Source organism: Humulus lupulus, chromosome 4 (assembly GCF_963169125.1).
Source record: "Humulus lupulus chromosome 4, drHumLupu1.1, whole genome shotgun sequence".
NCBI classification, from domain to species: domain Eukaryota; kingdom Viridiplantae; phylum Streptophyta; class Magnoliopsida; order Rosales; family Cannabaceae; genus Humulus; species Humulus lupulus.
This window is the reverse complement of record NC_084796.1, coordinates 118,729,508-118,751,924: the sequence shown is the minus strand read 5'-3', so window position 1 is coordinate 118,751,924 and position 22,417 is coordinate 118,729,508. Positions and strand designations below refer to the sequence as shown.

The 22,417-nt window shown below is 44.4% G+C and overlaps 1 protein-coding gene across 1 annotated transcript; it reads right to left on the bottom strand.

Annotated features, from left to right (window-relative positions):
* Positions 1-8,187: 8,187 nt before the first annotated feature.
* Positions 8,188-9,338, bottom strand: LOC133832507 (uncharacterized). The gene is made up of 3 exons (XM_062262844.1): positions 8,910-9,338; positions 8,520-8,749; positions 8,188-8,236 (listed from the first exon to the last, which is right to left on the bottom strand). Exons 1-3 carry the CDS (start codon positions 9,336-9,338, stop codon positions 8,188-8,190), a joined length of 708 nt encoding a protein of 235 aa, XP_062118828.1.
* Positions 9,339-22,417: the final 13,079 nt, after the last annotated feature.

Here is a 22,417-nt window from a genome sequence, read left to right as displayed (position 1 = left end):
CCGCCCTGCAGCCCTAGACGCCCCGGGGATGAAGAGCCAAATCTATCGAGAAGGGGGCAGGGTCCTTCTACCAACAGGAGGAACACTGAGTCAAGCTCTGCAGTCAGGGGCCCCCCATGTCATAACAATGCACGGGGACTGAACGACCAGCGCAGGCCTCCCCCTGATGCTCGGGAAATGCCAGTCCGAGGAGGAAATAGCATGAATAACCGGTCACACCGTAGTCAACCACAATTCAGAGATGGCCATGACTATAATGAAGCTGATTCCAGCAGAGGTCGGAGAAATGAGGAAAGAGGTGGAGGCAGAAGCCCCCCACCTAGAGAAAATAGGCCAGCTAGCCACAATGTTGGGGGGCAATCCAGGCAGCAGAACGTCTTTATTCGACTAGGAGTTAGCGAGCAGAGACGTAGAGACGATGATTTAAGGGACGTACTTAACGACCCCATGAGAGGCATGACGAGTACACTCCCCCGGCACCGGTGGCCCCAACAATCCCAGAAGTTGTTCAGCCTCAGATTGATGCTCTGAACCAGGCAGTACATCAACTAGTCGGGGGACGAACGTCCCATATTGAGTACGATAGGAGGAGGGGCACCCCCTTTGTACAAAGGATTGCTGCGGCTGAAACCCCTAGTAAGTTCAAGATGCCAACATTTCCAAACTTTGACGGGTACAGAGACCCAGTATCTCACGTTAATAAGTTTGAGATACAAATGGATATACAGAAAGTGTCGGAAGATGCCCGCTACCGGATCTTTCCAGCGACACTATCTGACATCGCCCAGGAGTGGTTCTTTAAGTTCCCTCCTGCTAGTATAGTATCTTGGGAGATGTTTGTAAAGTAATTTTACGGACAGTTCTACACGGGTCGCGTACACCCCACAGAGGCCAACCAGTTGGTCGAGATACACAAGAAGGAGGGAGAGCCCTTAAAGGAATATGTCCAATGCTTCATGCAAGCAGCAGCTGGAGCCAAGACAGTGGGTGATGAAGGTAAGATGATGGCTCTAACTGTTGGGGTTAGGCACCATTCACCCCTCTGGAGTAGCCTCAGAAAGAATGGGGTAAGAAGTACCCAAGAGTTTTTGGATCGGGCTGATCGATATATCAAGCTCGAGGACACGATCGCCAATGAAGGAAAATCACCAACAAAAGACAATGGGCCCAAGGAAGAACCTGCCAAAGCCGCCAATGGGTCGGGAAAGCCCAATGGCAATGATAAGGGCAACGAGAATGGAAATGGTAGGAACGATGGAAAATGGATGAACAATGAACCCTCAGCTTCTGAGAGTAAATGTCCCAAAGGAAATCAATACGAGCTGAGATTCAGAAACTACACGACCCTTGTCGAAAGCCGAGCTGAAGTCTACCAGGCGACCAGCTCAAGGGTGCCTTACAAACGACCCGCAGCTATAAGGAAAGATATCTCCAAGAGAGATACGACAAAGTTCCGTCATTTTCACAATGACTATGGGCACGTCACCAATGAATGTAACCAGTTGAAAGACAAGATTTAGTTCCTGATCAGGCAGGGAAATTTAAGAAGATATGTGCGAGCCGTAGGAGGGTCTCAGCGAGAAGCTCAAGGTGGCAACGAGCAGGCGCCTGCACACCAACACTCACCACCTCTACAGCCAGCTCTTGTGGTAGGGACTTTGTGGAGGACTGCATCTTCCAGGAGACAGTGGGAAGGCAAGAGAACGATACGCTCGAACCCTACGCCATGACCAGGACATCAAGATCATGAGTGTGGAGGAACGAGCACCGAAAAAGGCTCGAACAGAGGAGGAATTGATAACCTTCTCTGAAGACGATGCCTAGCACGTGCGATTCCCACACTCCAATCCAGTGGTCATAGACGTACAAATTGCCATCATGATGGTGAAGAGGGTGTTGGTCGACACAGGAAGTTTGGTCAACATCCTGTACAAGTCTTCGCTAGAAAGAATGAAGCTGTCCTTCAAAGACCTGGAGCCATGCAACCAAACCATTTATGGTTTTTCCAGTGAAGGGATCTCCCCAACAGGGTCGATTAGGCTTCCAGTTATAGCAGGTACTGCACCTGCTAATAGGACATTACTCACTACTTTCATAGAATATGATTGTCCTTCAACATACAATGCTATAATTGGGAGACCAATTCTAGTCGACCTACGGGCCGTCACTTCAATATGGCACCTTGTCATGAAATTCTCGACAGACGCAGGGGTAGGATGCGTATTGGGAAATCAGCGGGAAGCAAGGGAGTGCTACAATGCCTCGATCACCAAGGCAAAGAAAGGTGTATCGAGAGATGTTCCCGGAAAAGAGTTGCAAGTGGCAATTGATTCTCAGGCCCACTCAGCTGATAATGTCACCAAATAGGGTGTTGCCCAAAGTGAGGATAAAGACTTGGATCCTCGCTTTGGGGATTTTGGGGAAGAAATAGGACCCATCAAGGACCTTGAAGAGGTCCAAATCGATGAAGAAAATCCGACCAGGGTTGTGAAAGTCGGTAAAAACTTAGAGACAACCACAAAACAAGCACTGGTGGAGTTTTTAATGAGGAACCAGGAAGTCTTTGCCTGGTCGCACAAAGACATGGCCAGAATAAACCCTGCAGTCATTAGCCATGTCCTGAACATCGACAAGAGTTTTCCACTGGTGCAACAAAAAAGAAGGCTGCTCGACAAAGATAGATCAAAGGCCTTAAAAGAAGAAGTCAAAAAGCTGAAGGAGAATGGGTTCATCAGGGTGGCATTTTATCCATCGTGGGTCTCTAATCCCGTGCTAGTTCCCAAGCCAAATGGCAAGTGGTGCATGTGCGTGGATTTCACAGACCTTAATAAAGTCTGCCCCAAAGATTGTTTCCCACTCCCAAGAATCGACCAGCTGGTCGATGCCACTACAGGGCATGAGATTCTCTCATTCATGTATGCATACTCCGGGTATAATCAGATTAGTATGCATCCCCCTGATGAGGATCACACTAGCTTTTGGATTGATACAGGGCTTTACTGTTACAAAGTAATGCCTATCAGTTTGAAAAATGCTGGTGCGACTTACCAGCGACTAGTCAACCACATGTTTAAAGAACTGATCGGCACAAACACGGAGGTCTACGTCGACGACATGTTGGTCAAGTCGAAGAAGGCAGAAGGGCATATAAAGGATTTGCAAGAGTGCTTCAATGTCTTGAACAAATATCAGATGAAGTTGAATCCCCTTAAATGCTTCTTCAGAGTAGGATCATGGAAGTTCTTGGGATTTATAGTTAACTCGAGAGGAATTGAAGCCAATCCTGAGAAAATTAAATCCCTGATCGATATGAAATCGCCAACAAAGATTAAGGACGTTCAAAGTTTAATCGGAAGAATTGCCGCTCTCAGTAGATTCATTTCGAAGTCAACAGATAAGTGCGTTCCATTTTTTATTCTACTTAGATGCAACTAAAAGTTTGAATGGACGGAGGAGTGCGAGTAGGATTTTCAAGCATTGAAAAGTCATATGGCGCAACCACTGGTCCTATCGAAACCGGTTGATAAGGAAACTTTGTTCATCTGCCTGGCGATCACGGAATATGATTCTAGTGCCGTTTTAGTAAGGGAGGAAGAAGATGTGTAGAAGGCTGTTTATTATGTAAGCAAGAGGCTAATTGGAGTGGAGCTGCGGTACCCACCTATTGAAAAGTTAGCCTATTGCTTAATTTTTCCCTCCAGGAAGTTGTGACCTTACTTTCAAGCTCACCCAATCATAGTTTTGACCGACCAGCCTCTACGGAAAGTCCTACAAAAGCTAGAGGCTGCGGGTAGATTGTTAAAATGGGCAGTCAAACTTGGGCAGTTCGATATATCTTACTTGCCGCGAGCAGCGATAAAAGGGCAAGCCCTGGCTGACTTCATTGCAGAGTTCACTCAACATACAGATAGCGAGCAGACTGAAGAGCCTAATGAGCCTGAGTCTCAAAACCAAGCTCCCTTGTGGAAATTATTTACAGATGGTTAGGAGTGATATTGATAACGCTGAAAGGGCATCGATTTCACTGCGCAATCAGGTTTGACTTCACTGCTTCTAACAACGAAGCCGAGTATGAAGCATTACTCGCTGGGTGGCAGTTAGTCAGGGACATGAATATAAAGATGCTCGAAATCTACAGTGATTCTCAGCTGGTGGTGAATCAAGTCATGGGAGAATACCAGGCACGAGGTTTAAAGATGGTTTCCTATTTAAACATAACAAAAGATCTATTGGCTCAGTTCGACAGATACACCCTCCAGCAAGCACCTCGCGACCAGAATTCCAATGCTGATGCTTTGGCCAAGTTAGCAAGTGCGAAGGATGCTGATACTCTGAATATAGTACCGATTGAGTGGCTGTCTATGCCAAGCATCCGAGCAGAGGCAACCACTATGGTGATCCAGATGGCGGATACATGGATGGCACCATATATTGAGTATTTGACGCAAGGCGTGTTACCAATGGACAGAAACAAAGCTAGGACCCTTCAGTGGCAAGCTGCTAGGTATATCCTGGTCGATGGAATCTTGTACCGAAGGGGATACTCAATGCCACTCCTCAAATGTATTTCAAAAGAGAAGGCCAAAGAATTGATGAAAGAGGTACACGAAGGCTTTTGTGGAGACCACGCTGGGGGGCAAAGCTTGTCAAAAAAGATCCTGAGGCAAGGATACTTCTGGCCCATGATGAATGAAGACTCGATGGAGTTTGTACAGAGGTGCGACAAGTGGCAGAGGTTCTCCAAAAACCCACGAGCAACCCCTAATGAGCTTAAACAGATGAAAATTCCGTGGCCATTTGCAGTTTGGGGCATAGATCTAATAGGATCTTTGCCCACAGGAAAGGGCGGCGTCAAGTATGCTGTGGTTGCCATCGACTACTTCACTAAATGGGCCAAAGACGAGCCGCTCGCAACCATAACGACCAAGAAGGTGCTGGATTTCGTGATCAAAAACATCATTTGTCGCTATGGATTGCCAAGGAAAATTGTCTCGGATAACGACACCCAGTTTGATAGTGATTTATTCACGGACTTTTGCGAATGACATGGTATTATCAAGAGCTTTTCTTCAGTCACTCATCCCCAAGAAAATGGACAAGTCGAAGCAGTCAACAAAACGCTAAAGGATACTCTGAAGAAAAGACTGGAAGAAGCTAAGGGGGCATGGCCAGAGCAATTGCCTGAAGTCCTTTGGTCGTACAGAACTTCCCATCGAATAGCAATAGGCCATACTCCATTCTCTTTAGCTTATGGGTATGAGGCTGTAATGACCCAACTACTCTAGACTTTGGACCATTAATGACTACTATACATAGACACTAATTTTTTAATAAAACTTACAAGTGAAATAATCATAACTTCATTGAAAACTTATAAAACATATGTTAAACTACATAAAATTTAAAGTAGGATATGGGATCCCATTGTTTTTAAAATAAAAAAACATAACATAATTTTAAATAAATGGATTACATAATAAAGAGCGGAAAATACATATAAAATTTAAAGAGACTTCATCCTCGAATCGAACGCTCGGTCCATCGATTCCATCCTGCCTCAATACACATCCCCAAGCTTCCGCCACCAAAGCTATTTTCCTGCACATATAAACATAAAGGAGTGAGTCTAATGCCCAACAAGGAAAACCTAACACGTAAACCATATACATAAAATTCATAATGCAACATATAATAAAACATATCATAAACATATGTCACACATACTATAATGGCCATTATTACTTGGGGCTCGTAAACTAAACAAGTCATATGCCCATTATATTTGTGGGGCTTGCTAGCTAAGCAAGTCATATGCCCATAAATTTATTGGGGCTTGTTAGTTATACAAGTCATATGCCCAAGTCTACAACATACATAACATAACCCATAAATCATAAGTTAACATAACACATAAATCATAAGATAACATATAGCATAACATATAATATCCTATCCTATTTTCCTTACCAAATATACCGGGATATGTGAACAGGTTTGGGACCTTGGGACACTCCTAAAAACCATCAAAGGAAGGTGAGTATACTTAAAGAAAAAGGGATGAAAATACTGAAAGAACTATACCATCGAAAGATACTTACCAAGAACCTTATGTTCAAGATCTTAGATTTCCTAACCGAGAATAAAGAATGAAGTTAGGATGTTGAGTAGAAAACTATAAGAACTTAAGGAAAACAATACCAAAATGAACTAGAGTTTGGAATACCTTGAATGCTTCTATGACCGATCTAAACCTTGAACTGAAATGTGCTATAAACCTTACTTCCCAAGTGTTTGGTAAGCTTATAATGATTAAGCTTATAATCCCCAACCCAAGTGTTTAAGCACTCAAAAGTAACCTAGCAGCTTGCAGCCTCTGAACTTAGCTTGATGAATGAATAAATGGCTGGGTACTAGGTCCTATTTATAGAGTTCAAGAATGAAAAGATTTTCATTTAACTTGAATAAAATAATGGCTTTTCAAGTGAAAAATATTTGAATTATTGTTCAGCAGAGGCTGAAGACTCGGTCAGAAAGATGCTGGACTTATCAAGAGGTTAAAGATTAAAATGAGAACGTTTTAAAAAACATTCAAAAATATATCAAAGGAACCGATATATTGCCCCTAGTAGGCGATATATCGCCTGGGCCAGTATGCCCGAGGCTCGTCGAGGTGATCGTGCGAAGTTACGTGTTTTTCGTATCCCCGTACTACGATATATCGCCCCTTATAGCTGCGATATATCGGCATACGCTGAATATTTAAACACAAAATTGTACATTTTTAGCCTAATTTGAATTGAGTAAACAACCTTGACTAAGTCCTCTAACGATTTCAAAGCTGCTGACAGACCCTAGGATATTCAAATATTTATCTTAATAAACTTATTCCTCAAAAATACTTAATTTTCATTAAACATACATATGACAAGTGTTACTATCTTATTGGGTCTAACTAAACCTTATAATATAATAAATATCACCATCAATATCAGTCATATTAATCAAACCTTAGGTGAAAATTAATATTCTTAAACTATAGGTTAAACTTAGAAAATCTACAAATGTACTACGAGTGTCCAATTAAATCCCGGTCTGAACCAAAATCCACAGTCATAAAAATACTACTACTATTACTATTATTACTACAGTCTAACTAGCTAAGTAAAGTTCTTGGACTCTACAGAGGCTATGTTGCCTGTTGAGTTAGATCCGCCCTTGCATCGCAGAATAACGTATGATCAAGGCTCAAATAGCCAGCTATTGATGGAATCCCTGGACTCGATCGATGAGAAACGTGAACAAGCCCAACTCCGAGTAGCTGCGTACCAGTAAAAAGTCGCCCGATATTTCAATTCTAAAGTGCGAGAAAGGAAATTCAATGTCGGAGATCTAGTACTTCGAAGAGTTTTCCTAAACACCTGCTACCAAGTTGCTGGAGTACTCGGACCTAATTGGGAAGGGCCTTACCACATTGAAGGAGTCCTCCATCCAGGCACCTACAAACTTGCTCGCCTAAATGGAGATCTCCTTCCTCGCTATTGGAATGGAGAACACCTGCGTAAGTACTATCAATGAACAATCCTTCTTAAAGGATTGGCTTGTATTAATTTTACTTTTTACAAGTTATGAAAAAGGGTTGGCCATTTTATGTGACTAATCGCTTATAAGTGTAAGATCTTTTTGATCACTTGTATAGACACATTTTGTCCATTTATTACGAGAAATATAAGGGACTGTGCGCAGCCAGTCATTCTTGCCAATTATTGTATTTTATACAAGTATTTGCTAATTACGTATGTTGTTTTGCTGTATTACAATTTTAATTATTTTGCTCCAAGAAGTATTGTTTGAACAGGTTTTGGTCAAGGCAAGTGACCAATGACCTAAAGCTCCTCGATCACTTGGGGGGCATATAAGGTATCTAGTAAGCAAAGCATATCGAAAGGTATGTAAACACATGAGAAAAATAAGTGATAGCATGCTAGGGTACTTAGAGTATTTTTCAAAATTTTGTATTTTGTTAAATCAAACCAAAGTACTATGCTAAGTTCGGTCATGCGAACAGATGTTATAATAAGATGCAAATATATTATAATATCAAAATGGATCCTTTTACACCATGAGTAATCGTTGCTCGGATGTAATTGTTCAATTAAAAGTAAAAGCTACCCGTGCAGCAATAAAAATTCAACTAGAAAATAAAAGTGGCTTTACATCACGACCTATAGGCCGTGTACTTAAAAGATTAAAGAGAAAGAAAAATAGCAGACTATGAGGCTGGAGGATCTTGAGGGGTGCCCTGGTCGACAACAGTTGTAGCTTCATTGCCCGCCCCGTCCACGCTAGTGGCCAAGGAGATTTTGGGCGAGGCAGGTACCCTTGCTCTCTCTTCTTCCGCCAGTTGAGCAACGTAGTGGGCTATCTTAGCATGCCTTGTGCGCTTGGGAAGATAGCTGAAATTAGCCTCTTGGTTGTGTTTCCAGAAGTCATAGAAACACTTAACCGTGGCGTTCTTGTACCTTTCCAAATTGCCGGCGTTAGCTTTTTCAAGCTTCTCGATCCGGCCCTCCAATGTTGTAGTCTCCTGTCTGCTCGCGGTCAAGTCCTCCTTGAGCTTTTTAGCCTCGCGATAGTTGACATGGTTAGACTCCTTGAACTTGTCTCTTTGCTCGACGACCTTATCCAGAGTAGCCTGCTTCTCTCTTAACTCCTCAGCCAGTTTGTTCTTCTCCTTAAGCACTGCTTCAAGCTGTTCAACGTATTTCGCTTCGGCAACTTTGAGTTCTTCAACGTGCCATTGCTCCGAAGCCCTAGCCGGCAGTAAGGGTCAGCATTGCCTGCGATCAGAGTGAAAGTTAAACTGACTGTAGAGTATAAAAAGGCTGTCTCCACAGAAAAAGATAACTTACACTGGAAAACTCATTTAATGCGTGGGTTAAGATCTGGTTGACGTCCATCATCTCCGTCACAACCATCACCTCTCGGCAACGTTCGTGCTTCAAAATTTTGGCCACCCTGTCTTTTACCGATCTTAAGGCACGACTCAATATGTCGCCCATTGTGGAAGTAGGAGTAACCTGCTGAGTCTGGTCGGTTGGGGCCGGTGGAGAAGGTGTCGACCAGACAGAAGCAGGAGGGGTTTGTTGCTTAAGAGGAGAAGGAGGTGGTGTTACATTTTTTGAAGGTCCTTCTGTCGGAGGGTCTGCAGTATGGGTTTTCTTGGCCGGAGGCGCTTTATTGCTTTCCCTGGGATGCCGCTTGCTCGTTTTCTTCTTGCTCGAGGGAGCTTCAGGAGCCTTGGGGGCACTGTATATGTCGAACACATTCTCGGAGTCCATGTCTGTAAGAAAAGCAACTACACGAACAGTGAGATAGTATAAACGATTGAGTATGTTATGTCAGGAAATGAAACAAAGAAAATTGTAAGTGAAATACCCGAGCTATCATTACTGGTTGCTACATTATATACTTACTAGTGTTATACTCACTCTCTGGCATGAAGAAGTCTGAATCTAAATTGGGAGCGTACTTGAAATTGCCGTCCCCATCAAACAAGTGACAGGGTGTTGGCAAACTATCTAAGAGCGAGAGATCAGTACCGTTCTCATCTGAAGATTCATCGAGGGGCTCATCCTAATCGTTACCCGGCTAGGGGGGGCGACGTACCATTCAACATCTGGTCGAACGGTGTTTCGAAGCTGAGCACGAGTTTGAATGTTGGGGTCAGGGATATTTCTTTCCCGACCACTGGTCGAGGGAATTCCAGCCTGAGGAGCAGGCTGATTTGAAGGGTTGGAAGGTTTCTTTTTCTGGGCAGTGGATTTTACTCTACCCATGGCTGGAAGGTTTGACTGAGGTCTATTGGGTGGGGTTCGAGAAAAAGGAATTTATGGTATCAACAGCGATGGTTGCTCCTCGTCTTCAAGTAATTGGGCAAGCAAGTTGTCGTCGATAGGCCTTTCACCTCCCCACGGATCTTGCATGAAAAGCTGCGAACATAGAAAAGGGGAGGTGAGAACGTAAAGCCTAAAAATCTGTGTCGAGAGTTAGAATAACGTTGCTCGCGTATAAAAGTTAAGCTTTTATACGGCCAGCAGCATTCTAGCAAAAACACTAAGTTTTATATGAGCAGTTTGAAAAGCGGAAGTAAAAATTTTTTCGGGAAAAAAGCTTTTTCGACTCCGAAGGGGCGGGAAAAACCCAGTTTTTCAACTAGCCTAAAAATCGATTTTTTACTTCAATTTTATGCCCTAAATCTAAAATCTCGACTACCAAACTGGCTCCTAACTCCTACAAAACGTTACTTCACTACCCTATCAAGCATCTATTGATATACACACAATCCCCATAACAGTTTCAGCCAAGAACATGCAAAGGTTCAGAGATAAAAATAAGTATGAAACAGTTTTGCATGGAAACTCAAACGTCTAATAAGTTTGTGAAACTTACTTAGATGAAGAACGAAGTCTGAACACGAAAGCTTTCGAGCGTCCGAATGTGAGTTCCTGGGAATTTCTGGGCTCTGAAGATAGAAGTTGTTCGAAGTTCTTCGAGAGGAGATGGCATGTGAAAAGTAAGAAGTAAAAATGTGGATTTGGGGTATTACTTATAGTGACTGCGACACGGTAGAAGAAGTAATCATGAATTACCTTTTTCAAAGCCTGGGGAAGTGTAATGGTCATCAGACAAGTTATTGGGAAACTGAAAAGACTTGTTTGGACTTGATTGATCACTTTTTTCAAGGAAGCACGGGCGACTCTGACAGATTTTGTGGGGGTATTCGAAGGGTCAGTTTCCTAAGTTTACTTATTGCTGGTCGCAATAAATAAACTTGGGGGGCAAATGTTTACCCAAAAAACGGCTGGTGATGATGTGGCAGGGATTTCGCACACGTGGTTGACACGTGGCAGAAGTGCTGTTCGACTATCGAAAAGAGGCACATCGCTTCGTCAGGGCTTAACTTTTAGATACGACCAGGCTGGTCGTATAATTTGTTTTGTTTCCTTCTATGATTGTAATCTTATAATAATTGCATTGAATATTTCCTCATTATTACCTTGATACGCGGTTATTAAGGAAAGATATGGCCCGTTGGCCTGTGTAACCCTCCTTGAGCCTATAAATATGCATGAAATAGCTCAAGGAGGGGACTTTTTTGATCCCTGAATCTTTTTGCTAAGATAGAGAGAGAAAGAGAGCTATAGTGCAATTATCCATCATTTCATTGTATTTCTTCCAAGGTTTGTGAAACTCAAGAACCCTAGTTCTTTGATCACGGCTTTGAGATTCAATATTAATAATAACACTAAATGGACGTAGGTCATTACCATTCTTTGGGGCCGAACCACTATAAATCCTTGGTGTTTTCTTCTTTTCCATTGGATTAAATTCTTAATTTTCGTCTTATCTTTTGTCGTACATTTGACTCCGTGTCGTTGGCCAAATCAAGGGTCAACAATATCAATGGACGCTTTATGATTATAAAGTACTCAGTAAATGAAATGTCTATAATTACAAGAGTGCAGTCTCATATTTATAGTGGAATAATCATGAGATTAATAAATTAATATTATTTAATTAAAGAGTTTAATTAATAATCTTAAGTTTATTGGAGCTTGGAATTATGGGTCCATAGGTCCCCATAGCGGCTCTATCAACACTATTCAATGTAAGAGTTGATATGAAGGGAAAAATAGTTTAAAGACATATTTAAGAAGAAATTTGTTCTTCAGGCCAAATGTGCAATTATATGATAATAATGATTAATTAATTAATTACAAATTAGTTGTAGTTAATAAAATTAATTAATATTTAATTATTGTATAATTTTTGAAATTATATTAAATAATTAAATTAATTTTGAAATTTAATTAAATAATTAATTAATTATAATTTTCAAAATTATAATAAATTAAATATTTATTTTAAAAAATATTGGATTTAATTAATTGGTAGAATTAATTAAATATCTTTATTTGAGTGGGAGATAATAATCTGATAAGTTCAAATTGGATTTGAATTTAAAAGATTAATATTTATTCAAATAATTAATTATATTTGATAATTAGTTAAAAAGATAATTAATTTAAATTTGAATTAGTTATCAGGTTGTTAGATCTTATATGACAAAGTAGTTTGAATAAATAATTAAATAAAAATTGAAAAACCAACATCTCTAAAATAGGGATGCTACACGTGCACACACAGTTCAGTAGAGCTATTTTCAGGGATAGGATTTTCATTTTTAATTAATTAATTAATTAAAAAGTAAATTGTAAGTTGGTTACTGATTTATTTTTTAAATTTGAATATTTTCTTTTAAGAATGACTAATCTATAAATATTCAGATATCTAAGACAACTTAGAAGATTCGCTCTGTGAAAAATAGAACGATAGTTTTCTCTCCCTGAAAAATAAAGAACCAATTCTCAGGCCTATTCTCTTGATCTCATGTGTTGAGTACATCAAGTAGAATCACAAATAAAATATCCTTCCTTCTCTAAGTGCCCACACACTTCTTGAGGTGTAGAGAACGCTTTGGAAGATCTTGGTGTGAGTGCTAGGAGCAGCTTGGATAGGAAGATCGTTCTAAATACGAAAAGATTGCAAGGAAAATTGATAGGCTTCAAGAGGTATGAATTCTATCCTTATCTTGCTTATGATTAATGTATGTATATTAATGGATCCGCATATTTGAAGGTAGTTTAAATATGTTACAAATTTTTTGTTGTACACTGGGCCAACCCCACCACCGTTCCGCTGCGTATTAGGAAACTCGTTCCTAACACACATATAATAGGACGACATGATCTAAATCCCCTTCTACAAACTCCTAGTGAGAAGAAGAAATAAAGAGAGCGACCATCCTCTGTGACAAAATTAGTTATTGTACCTGGATTCTTTTGCTGCAACATGTGCAAGTAAGAAGGTAACTTGGCGTAGGAGTCTTCAGGTGTACCCCTAACATACATGAGTGCCTTTTCTCTGCATCTCCATGCTTTCATATAACTCATATCGATCCCATAATACTTCTTCATATCCTCCTTTACATTGTTTGCCATGTAGCTAGTGCCATTAGTAGCATATTTGTTCTTGATAAGGGGCCTAACGACCCACGGTGCTGCTTGACGGTGGTCTTTCTATCGTACTTCTAGTGAGAATGTATGGACACTATTGTAAACAGTGGTCTCAAACATGGAAGACCGTGCTTGTTTTTCCCCCTTAATCTCCAACCATAGTTAGGATCTTTGCAGGTGATATACAACACATCAGTACCAGACTTCTTCACCACAAACTCAAAAATTATTCTTCATTGCAAAGAGAGTCTCTTTTGTTTTCAAATCCATCTTGTCGTCAAAAGTCTTCCCAAGGTGTATTTCTCCCACTGGTGCACCGGATAAGGATGTCTGTGATCGACTAGAGGCCATAATATCTTTTCTTCGTAAACAGTGGAGCTCTCCATCTTGTGTGATCTTTTATTGAAAATATTGGAACTTTCCCTCTACTTTTATCTTCTCCTCTAGCAGGACGACTAGAGCTTGTGCAAGGTGTTCAACGTTCTTCACTTGGTAGGTATGCTTGTGCAATAGGAGGTACTGGCGATTCTTGTACTTGTTCGACTTCCAAATTGTCTGACCTGCTAATCAAAACTTCTATTAATCGAACCCTATCGAGCAAATAAATAAATAAATATATCGAGCACCCACCGAGAAATATATAATAGATCGAGCTATTATTTAGCCATAATCGAGCACCTATCAAGCTCGATAATAGAACCTATCATCTACATCTTATCAAGCTCTTATCTTGCTCCTATCAAGAACAAAAGTTGCAGAAAACGTAGAAACACCTAGAAAATCAAATATCAACAAAACTCACAAACCCACAAAAAAACACACCAACCTATACTCAGATATATTCGAAATAGCAAAAAGATATTGTGTAATATCAGTCTAGTGCTGTTCCAATATTTTGTCTTATTGATGATATTTCTCAAAAATTTAGGTAGTTTGTCGATATTTGTATGGATATGGAAGTTACATGTTGTTGACGGTAAGTGTTTACCGAGTTTTTCGGAAACAAATACGAACGGAATAATAAAAAGACAAGAGCTATAGAAATGCAGAAATATAAATAAACAAACAGTGTTTTTACGTGGTTCAGGCGTTAACGAGCCCTAGTCCACGAGTCGATGTTATTATCCCTGTAGATAATTACAGTAAGATGGCTGGTGTATAAGAACTTCACACACTCACAGTGTTTCTCTCGGGTTCTCTTGAAGAAGATGAAGCTAGAGAGATTTTTTTAGAGTTCTTGCTATATAATTTGTTCGTCCCCTATATCGTAAAATGAGGGGGTATTTATAGCTAGGGTTTTGGATTAGGGTTTTTCTCTACTCCCATGAGTCTTAATTACACCAGCCATAAATAGGGAATACAATTACTGTAGTAGCATGGCTACAAGACTCTATGTGGGTATATTTACGTGAAAGTATGGGGAATACACAAAGTCAGCCGTCTTTTCCAAGTTGTCAGCGGAACAGTAGGCGAAAAGGTACCCTTAGGCGTGCTGGGATGTGTGCGGCCTTGACTTGTCGGGCGTGTCAGACGGGATCCTGTGTCAGGTGGATATCATTCCAAATATACCTCCTCCATGACTCGACCACTTGGTCTTGTTCCGTGCGTGGCACGGAACTGTTTCCGCGAAGACCACTTGAAGAGCTTCTCCTGGAAGGAGCTTCCCCGAAGGATACCCCTTCGGGAGTCCGGGAGAGTTGACGAGTTTCCGTGTCGTGTTTGCTTGAAAGAGTAATCCGGACACTAAGCGGGAGAGGCGAAGCCTTTCTGTCCATCCGCAAGCTCTGGTCACCTACCGTGAAGGACATTGGTAATTCTGCTTCCCCGAGGATATCCATCTAAACGCTATCCGGAAATCTGGATAACATTTACCCCCCAAGGTCACGGAGCTTTGGGAGATCCGGGAGCTTGTACAGTCCTCCGGGTATTTCGGTTTCGTAGATTAGGCGAGGGGCCACCATCTGTGTTCCCGGAAGGGTTCCTTTTTCCCGCCTGAATGTTAGTATGAAAAAGAAAGGGAATTTCTTCTATTTGAACTCAAGTACTCAAGTGCGGCAGGGGCCACGAGTCGCGCCGGGAATGGTTCTGCGATCAAGACGTGTGCGATCAAGACTGGTTGAGTATGCGTGCATCAGGTATCTGAGTAATGATTTGACGGTTTTTAATGGTACTCTGGGCCCGAGGTGGTATAATGATGGCAAATAAATACTTTATTCCCATCCGAGGAGTCATAAATAGGATCGTCGCTTCATCTCCAGCCGTTGGATCTGATACACACGGAATGGGAAGATCGGGACCGTCCATTTGAGGAATTCGAAACGACTTCTTCCCTGCTATAAAAATGAGGGAACGGACCTTTCTTCCTCTTTACGCTTTCAAATTCTCTATCTTTCGGATTTTCAGATTCCCAAACCTTCGAACTCTCAGGCTTCCAAGCTTCCATTCCTTTGAACTTGCCACTTCTTTTGGTAAGGGATCTAGAAACTTTTCTTTTGATTTGGCAGTGGGTTTATTCGCCGAAGTTCAAGGTTTGAATCGCCGTTCGTCTTTGCAGCTTTTACTTCTCGCGATCGTGCTGTGCGGTGATCCGGTTACTCCTTCAACCTTCAACTACCCGAATACCAGTAAGTATTTCTACTTTTCTCTTTCCTCCCAAACCTTAGGTTGTTGGAGTTGAGGTTTCTGCCATTATCGCCCATGTGCATGCGTGAATAGGGCTTTGATAGGCATGTGATTGATGTGAGTCGATAAGTAGTCTCTTTTGCATGCTTTGACGATTTGCGTTTGGAAAGTCGTTCCTTGTCTTGCTTGTGTTGTTCTGGTTTGCTGTTTTAGGGCATAAGCATGAACGCCTTTAGGGTGTCTTTCTCTGGAAAAACACTTCTTTTGGTGGGCTTAGGCTCGGAGTCTGAGTCTGGTTCCTTGCTGCCCTTCGGGTGGCATGGTGTCAACCCCTCGGCAAGCTCGGTGGGAGCCTCTCCAAGCAGTTTTCGGGGAGGGTCTCCCCGACGCCTTTGATACCACTAGGGTATGACAAGGGTGCTGACTGCCTAGAGTGTTTTCTTCTTTGTTTCTTTTGTTCAGTGACGAACATCTCAAAGGAACAACTCCTCGCTGTGGTGGAGGCTGATTCTGCCCAGGAGAGGGGTTCCCCTGTCGCTGGCGCAAAGGGGAAAGGAAAGGCAAAAGTGGTCGCGGCTAGCCCACCGACTTCCAATAGTTCAATCTGGGAGATGGACCAGAAGCCGAACCTTTTCAGGAATTACGGCATGCTGGAGCTGTATTCCTCCGAGGCAGGCCTGAAGAACATCCCAGGTCTGATGTGGCACCGTCTGTCGGTGCTGGGCGAGTCGGCTAGCCAGAGTCACGAGGGCTTTGGTGCCTGGAGCTGGGCACACATAGTGTGTGGGGCGCACTTGCCCCTAAGAAGTTACTTTGCCAATTTCTGTGTGAAGGCAGGGATTGCCCCCTTCCAGTTGATTCCCCCCAGCTACAAGCTCCTAGCGGGGTGGTTCATCTTTTGCAAGTCCCGGAAACAGGAAGCTCCTACCCCGGAGGAGGTGCTGTACTTCTACAGGTTGAAGTCTCAGCCTATGAGGGGTCATTCAGACAAGGTGGGATTTTACAGGCTGGAAAGGCACCCGGAGGTGATGTGTCCTACCTGCCATACCGCAAGGGTTCCAGACCTCCGGGAATACTGGTTCCTGACGACTGGCTTCCCGTTGAAGAGGGTGCCAGCCCTATCTTTGGACTTCAAAGTCCCTGGTAAGTGCTCCTTCCTCTCCTTTTTAACTTTGTTTCTTTACGTTAGATTTGCCTTTCGGGAGGAGCTCTAATGCTTGTATTTGGATTTTGCAGAAGTCGTTCCGCGGACACCTCGCTGTGCGGAGATGATAAGGAGGTCCAAGTTCTACGAAGGGCTTTCGGAGGAAGAGTTGGAAGTGGAGGGACTTGTGACCTCCGAATCTTTGAGGGAGTATGGGCTACTCACCTCTTTCCAAAACATTGAGCCAGTGAGTGGCAGGGGGCAGAGTCAGGTGTCAGCCGACATCCGGGAGCAGATTGCCCTGGAGCTGTCCAAGGTGATCAACCAAGCAGCCCGGGATGAGAATACTTTATCTCCTAGTTGGGCGGAGAGGTTCCCCGACCCCCAGCCGGAGGAAGAGGAGATCGAGGCCCGCCACGCCGCGGCTTACCCTAACGAAGGGGCTCCGGGGGCTAGTACCTCCGGGAGAGGTAAGACTAGTTTTCGATTGATCCACACCCCCAGCCTGTCTGAGGTTTCCCGGACCTCTCAGATGGGGTTCGATCCCCGCTTCCTTAGGCTAGATCCGCGTAGGATACCCTTTGACAGATGTTGCGATAGGGTAGATGAGCTCCTCGGGTGTCTGAGTGACGGTAGTCTGCCAGAAGGTGTCATCATGGTTGACCCTTCTTCCCTCAGCATGTCATTCCCGGACTTCAAGGAGTACGGGAGCTTCCTGGAGTAGGAGGCGGTGTTTTGTTTTGCTCGGGGAAGGCCATCCACGTTTCTCGTGCATGGTCGTCCCTTTCAAACTTTTCTTTTTCTTGTTTCTTGTTCCCTGCTGGCGGACTTGCTTGTGCTTTTATGTTGTTGATTGTCTTGTCTTCTGCTTATCTTCTTTCTCATTGCTTGTTGGTTCGTTAACCTTGCTTCGTATGTTTCTTGCAGAGTATCCAGAAGCCAAGATGTTGGGGAGAGTTACTTTGCTCATTAAGAAGGCTGCCACCAGCCAAGACCCATCCAAGGGGAAAGGACGGAAGGCCAAGGCTGGTAGGGGAGGTAAAGCTGCCACCCCCAAGAAGACAAGTGGCGAGGCGCAAGCGTCTCCGGGGGTAGAGAAGTCTCCTGCCGACGGGCCTTCCGAGACTATGATGGTCTCGAGTAGCAGCAGCGACGGGGAAGGGCTTGTGTTCCCCGTGAAGACGACTGGGGTGAGCAAGCGTCCCGGAGGGGATGCTGAGGGCGCCGAGAAGAAACGCCTTAGACACTCTTCTCCCGGTCGAAGGCAACAACAATAGCAACGACAGCAACCACAACTACAACAACAGCAGCAACAAGAAAAATAGAGACAATCACCAACGCCACAGCGGCAGCAACAACAACATCCAAATCAGCAGCAACAACAAGGGCAATTACTCCCGCTGCCGCAGCAGCAAAAGCAACAACAACAACAAAGGCAGTCACCTCCGCCACCGCAGCAGCAAAAACAACAGACCGGGGCCTTAATACCCCGTCTGCCTCCTCCTCCAGCCCAAAGGGAGTCCACCCTTTCGGGATCTCCTTCTTCTCAGCAAACAAACCTTCCTCTGCCTGGCCTGAAGTTCCACTTCCCGCAGAAACCAACCCGTTTCCCCGCTGCCCTCCTGGAGGGTGTAAGACGGGCCGATAATTTTTTGAAGAGACGGTTGGAGGCTGAGAAGGCCATTACCCAGGGAAGGGCAGACAACTTGTTTGCCGTGAAGAGAGCTGAGTTGGCCGAGGGGGTGAGGTCTCTTCACCCGGCTGGAGCGGTTTTGGATGGCCCAGCCTTGGAGAAGAGGCTGGTGCCTAGGCTTGGACGTGCATTGGCGTCGTTCGGAGCGGAGATGATGGAGGACATGGCCCTGAGCTTGTGCGAGCTCAATTCTGAGAAATGGGCCATTAGTAGCAGTAAGGATCCGCTGTTGCTGACACATGCCGTGAAGCAGCAATTGTCCGGGGTAAGCCGTCAGTTGTTGTGTTTTGGGATCATCTGTCCTTTGGTTCGGCTTAACTCATTCTGTTGTCTTTTCTTGCAGGCCTCTCTGATCGCGGAACGCTCATTCCAGGAGGTGGGTACAGTTCTGGTTCAGCTGGAGGAGAGCCAGCTGGCTCGCCAGGCCTTGGAGGCGGAGAAGCAGAAACTGACCCAACAGGCCTTGGAGGCTTCGGAGAAGATTGATCAGGCCCGGCGCACGGCTGAGGAAGAGGCGGACAAGAAATATCTTGGCAAATATCGAGAGTACCGGGCCAACGCAGAGAATGAGTTCAGACAGCGGTCAGATGAGATGAAGGCCGAAAACTCCCAGCTCCGGGAAGAGCTGTCCCAAGCCAGGGTGGAGAAGGATACCTTGGAAGCCCGCTTGCAATCAAAAAATGATCTCCTCCTTAAGCAGCAAGAGGAATATTCCACTCTTCAGAGTAAGCTGCACGAGGAGGAGCAATTTCATAAGAGGAGCAAGGATCTCGTGTCTATGCTGGAGTTGGGGCTCGCCGAGAAGGATAAAGAGATCGGAGCCTTGCAATTCACTGCCAGGGGGCATGTGACCGAGAAGCAATCCGTGCTGAGCCAAAATAGGGAGCAGCGCAAGGAGATTGATTCTCTTAAGGGAGAGCGGGATGCCTCCAAGGCCGAGAAGGAAAAACTAAGGGCTCAATTAGCTGTCGCGGAGGCACAGCTGGCAACCTCCGAGGCGGAGCGCTTGAAGGAGAGGGAGGATGCCGAGGTGGTTCTGAACAGGACGATTAATATATCGCACGTGGCCCTCATGCATCAACTCTGGAAATTGAACCCGGAGGTACTAGGCTATCTGGGAGAGGATGCTGACGCCATGAGGGAGAAGTTACAGGTGTGGGATCAAGGCCCAGAGGTGTACGTCCAAACTTACAACGTTGACGAGCGTGCTGGAGCCCCTGAGGCAGGAGATCCCGGAGAGGCGGGGACCTCTGAACCTGCACGTGATGAAGTTCCACCTCCCAATGAGCCGACTCCGCCTGCCCCAGTTGGAACTGCCGACCTCGAGGCCTTGGACGCGGACACTACTGCCACCCCCAATGCTTGAAGGGGCCTTATCTTTAATAATTTTTCATTTGAGTTTTTCTTTGGGGTGAAGCTCCTTGTACTCTTTTCTCATTGCAGACACATTTGCCATAATTATAGCATTCTCCTTTCTTTTCTGCCGAGTTCTTTATTTATCTTTGCGTTTAGGGTAGACTTTTATACGGTAGAAACTGTTGTAGGGGCGCATGAGGTTTTGGTTCCAACGGCCAGAACCTATGCACCGTATTTTAGCTTTCCTAAGGCAAATAGCCAATCCCGGGACTTGTAGTTATACTGTTCGCTGGGATTGCTATGGTGAGCCGTTCCATGGCTCAGAACGGGAGTTCTTTTGGTGAGCGTCGCTAGTCTTAAGGTTAGATCTTTGTGCAGCAAAACTAATTGTCGTTGCGAACCTCATGGTGGCTGACTTCAGGGACCTGGGATGGAGCCCTGGGAGGCAAGGCTCGTTGCTGTCGGGGAAATTGCCACGCCCACCAGGTTTGATCCCGGAGCAGGGGCTTTGCGAAGCAAGGCCTGCTGTGAGTGGGGGATCGACCATGTCTGCTCCTGGAGCTGAAACTTGCAGTGGTCGAGGAGTTCGCCATGCATTATTTTGTGAGATCCGGAGCTGAAGCCTGCGAAGCAAGGCTTACAACGGTCGCGGATCTTGCCATCTTTCGCCTTGCGGGACCCGGAGCTGGAGCTTGCGAAGCAAAGCTCTACAGCGGTCGCGGAGTATTCTGCAAAGGACTTGTCAGAGAGTTAGGGGTGTTTCGGCGTAGCTCTCTGAATGTGCCCCAACCCCCAGTCCTGTACATCGCTGGGCTACAGGAGATAATTTTCATGATGCATAGTGGCAGGCATTTCAATGGCAATTTTCACAAAAACACATAATGCGCACATGACACGCAATGCAAGTATGTTTATGGCAAAAACACATAATGCGCACATGACACGTAATGCGAGTATGTTTATGGCAAAAACACATAATGCGCACATGACACGTAATGCAAGTATGTTTATGGCAATAACAAATTAACCTAAGCTTAACAATTTAAAAAATGCTAGCATACGAGTGGTGTTCTGCGTATATTTTGTTCAAGGGGCGTATGGCTATGCCTTAGCCATGTATACCCCCCCAAGTGAGCGTGGGGTCCGGACGTCTCCGGACCGCGTGGTCACTTGTTAAAACGCAGCTTTGAACACAGGGATAAAAAGTGCAGTAAAAGTGGAGTGAATCTCTTCGTGTTTCATTAAATTAGCCTGCTAGGCACGTGTTTTACAGCAGGGAGGATTATTTCCACATTTTTCACTTTTGCTAATTTCACCAAGGACTTCCGACTAGATAGTCCGGGGCCTACTGGTAGTAACGGCGGAGGTGCTCCGCGTTCCAGGCGCGTGGGACTTTAGATCCGTCGAGTCTCTTTAAGTGATACGTCCCATGGCCCACTTTTTCTTGTACTTCATAGGGGCCTTCCCAGTTGGGTCCGAGGACTCCCACTCCCGGATCCTGCGTAGCAGGAAATACTCTCCGGAGGACAAGATCCCCAACTTCGAATGTACGGCTCTTGACTCTTGTGTTAAAGTGTCGGGCTATCTTGCCTTGGTACATTTTTAGTTGGACCTGCGACTGCTCCCGGAGCTCTTCGATCATGTCCAAGGACTCCTGGAGAAGGGCGTGGTTCCGGGTAGGGTCGTAGGTGTCCTGCCTGTGAGAGGGGATCATAGTTTCTACTGGGATGACGGCCTCGCAACCGAAGGTCATGGAATAAGGTGTGTGCCCCGTCGAAGTTCTCTCTGTTGTGCGATAGGCCCAAAGTACTCGCGGAAGTTCTTCCGGCAAGTGAGCCTTGCAGGCTTGGAGTTTTTTCTTCAACGTGGTCTTTAATATTTTGTTTACTGCCTCCACTTGCCCATTAGCTTGGGGTCTGGCAACTGCAGAAAAGCTTTTGATAATTCCATGCGAAGCACAGAAGTTCGTGAAATGTTCACTGTCAAATTGCTTCCCGTTGTCGGACACAATTTTTCGTGGAAGCCCAAAACGACACACTATATTCCTGATGACAAAGTCCAGTGCTTTTTTAGATGTGACCGTGTTCATAGGTTCAGCTTCAGCCCATTTGGTGAAGTAGTCTACCGCGACTATGGCATACTTCACTCCACCCTTTCCAGTTGGAAGGGAACCTACTAGGTCAATGCCCCAAACGGCGAATGGCCAGGGGCTGGTCTGTAACGCCCTACTTCCTTAGAGCCGTTACTAAGTGGGTTTTAAGACAAAACAGTGTGCAATGAGCTCGCTAACCGAGGTTTTTGAACAAAAGTGTGACTAAATAAAAGTTAAGGCTGTAATCTTAGAAAAATGCGTCGTTTCAATAAAACTTCTAGTATTAAACATTTGGGATCCCAAAAGAAGGTTTGAAAACTATTTACATCTTGAAATGAGTTTACAGTTGATTGATCATAAAAATCATAGATTATTACAGCCATTTTCGAATAAACCCCCAACCAAAGCAGTCGGGCAGGCCAAACATGTACGCG

Excerpts from the sequence above, each read along its gene's own strand:
- LOC133832507 (XM_062262844.1), bottom strand. The coding sequence starts at position 9,338 with ATGGACTCCGAGAATGTGTTCGACATATACAGTGCCCCCAAGGCTCCT. Across the intron at positions 8,750-8,909 it reads CATTAAATGAGTTTTCCAGT|CTTGAAGCAGTGCTTAAGGA; the intron begins GTAAGTTATCTT and ends TACGTTGAACAG. Across the intron at positions 8,237-8,519 it reads AACGCCGGCAATTTGGAAAG|TACACGGCCTATAGGTCGTG; the intron begins GTACAAGAACGC and ends TAATCTTTTAAG.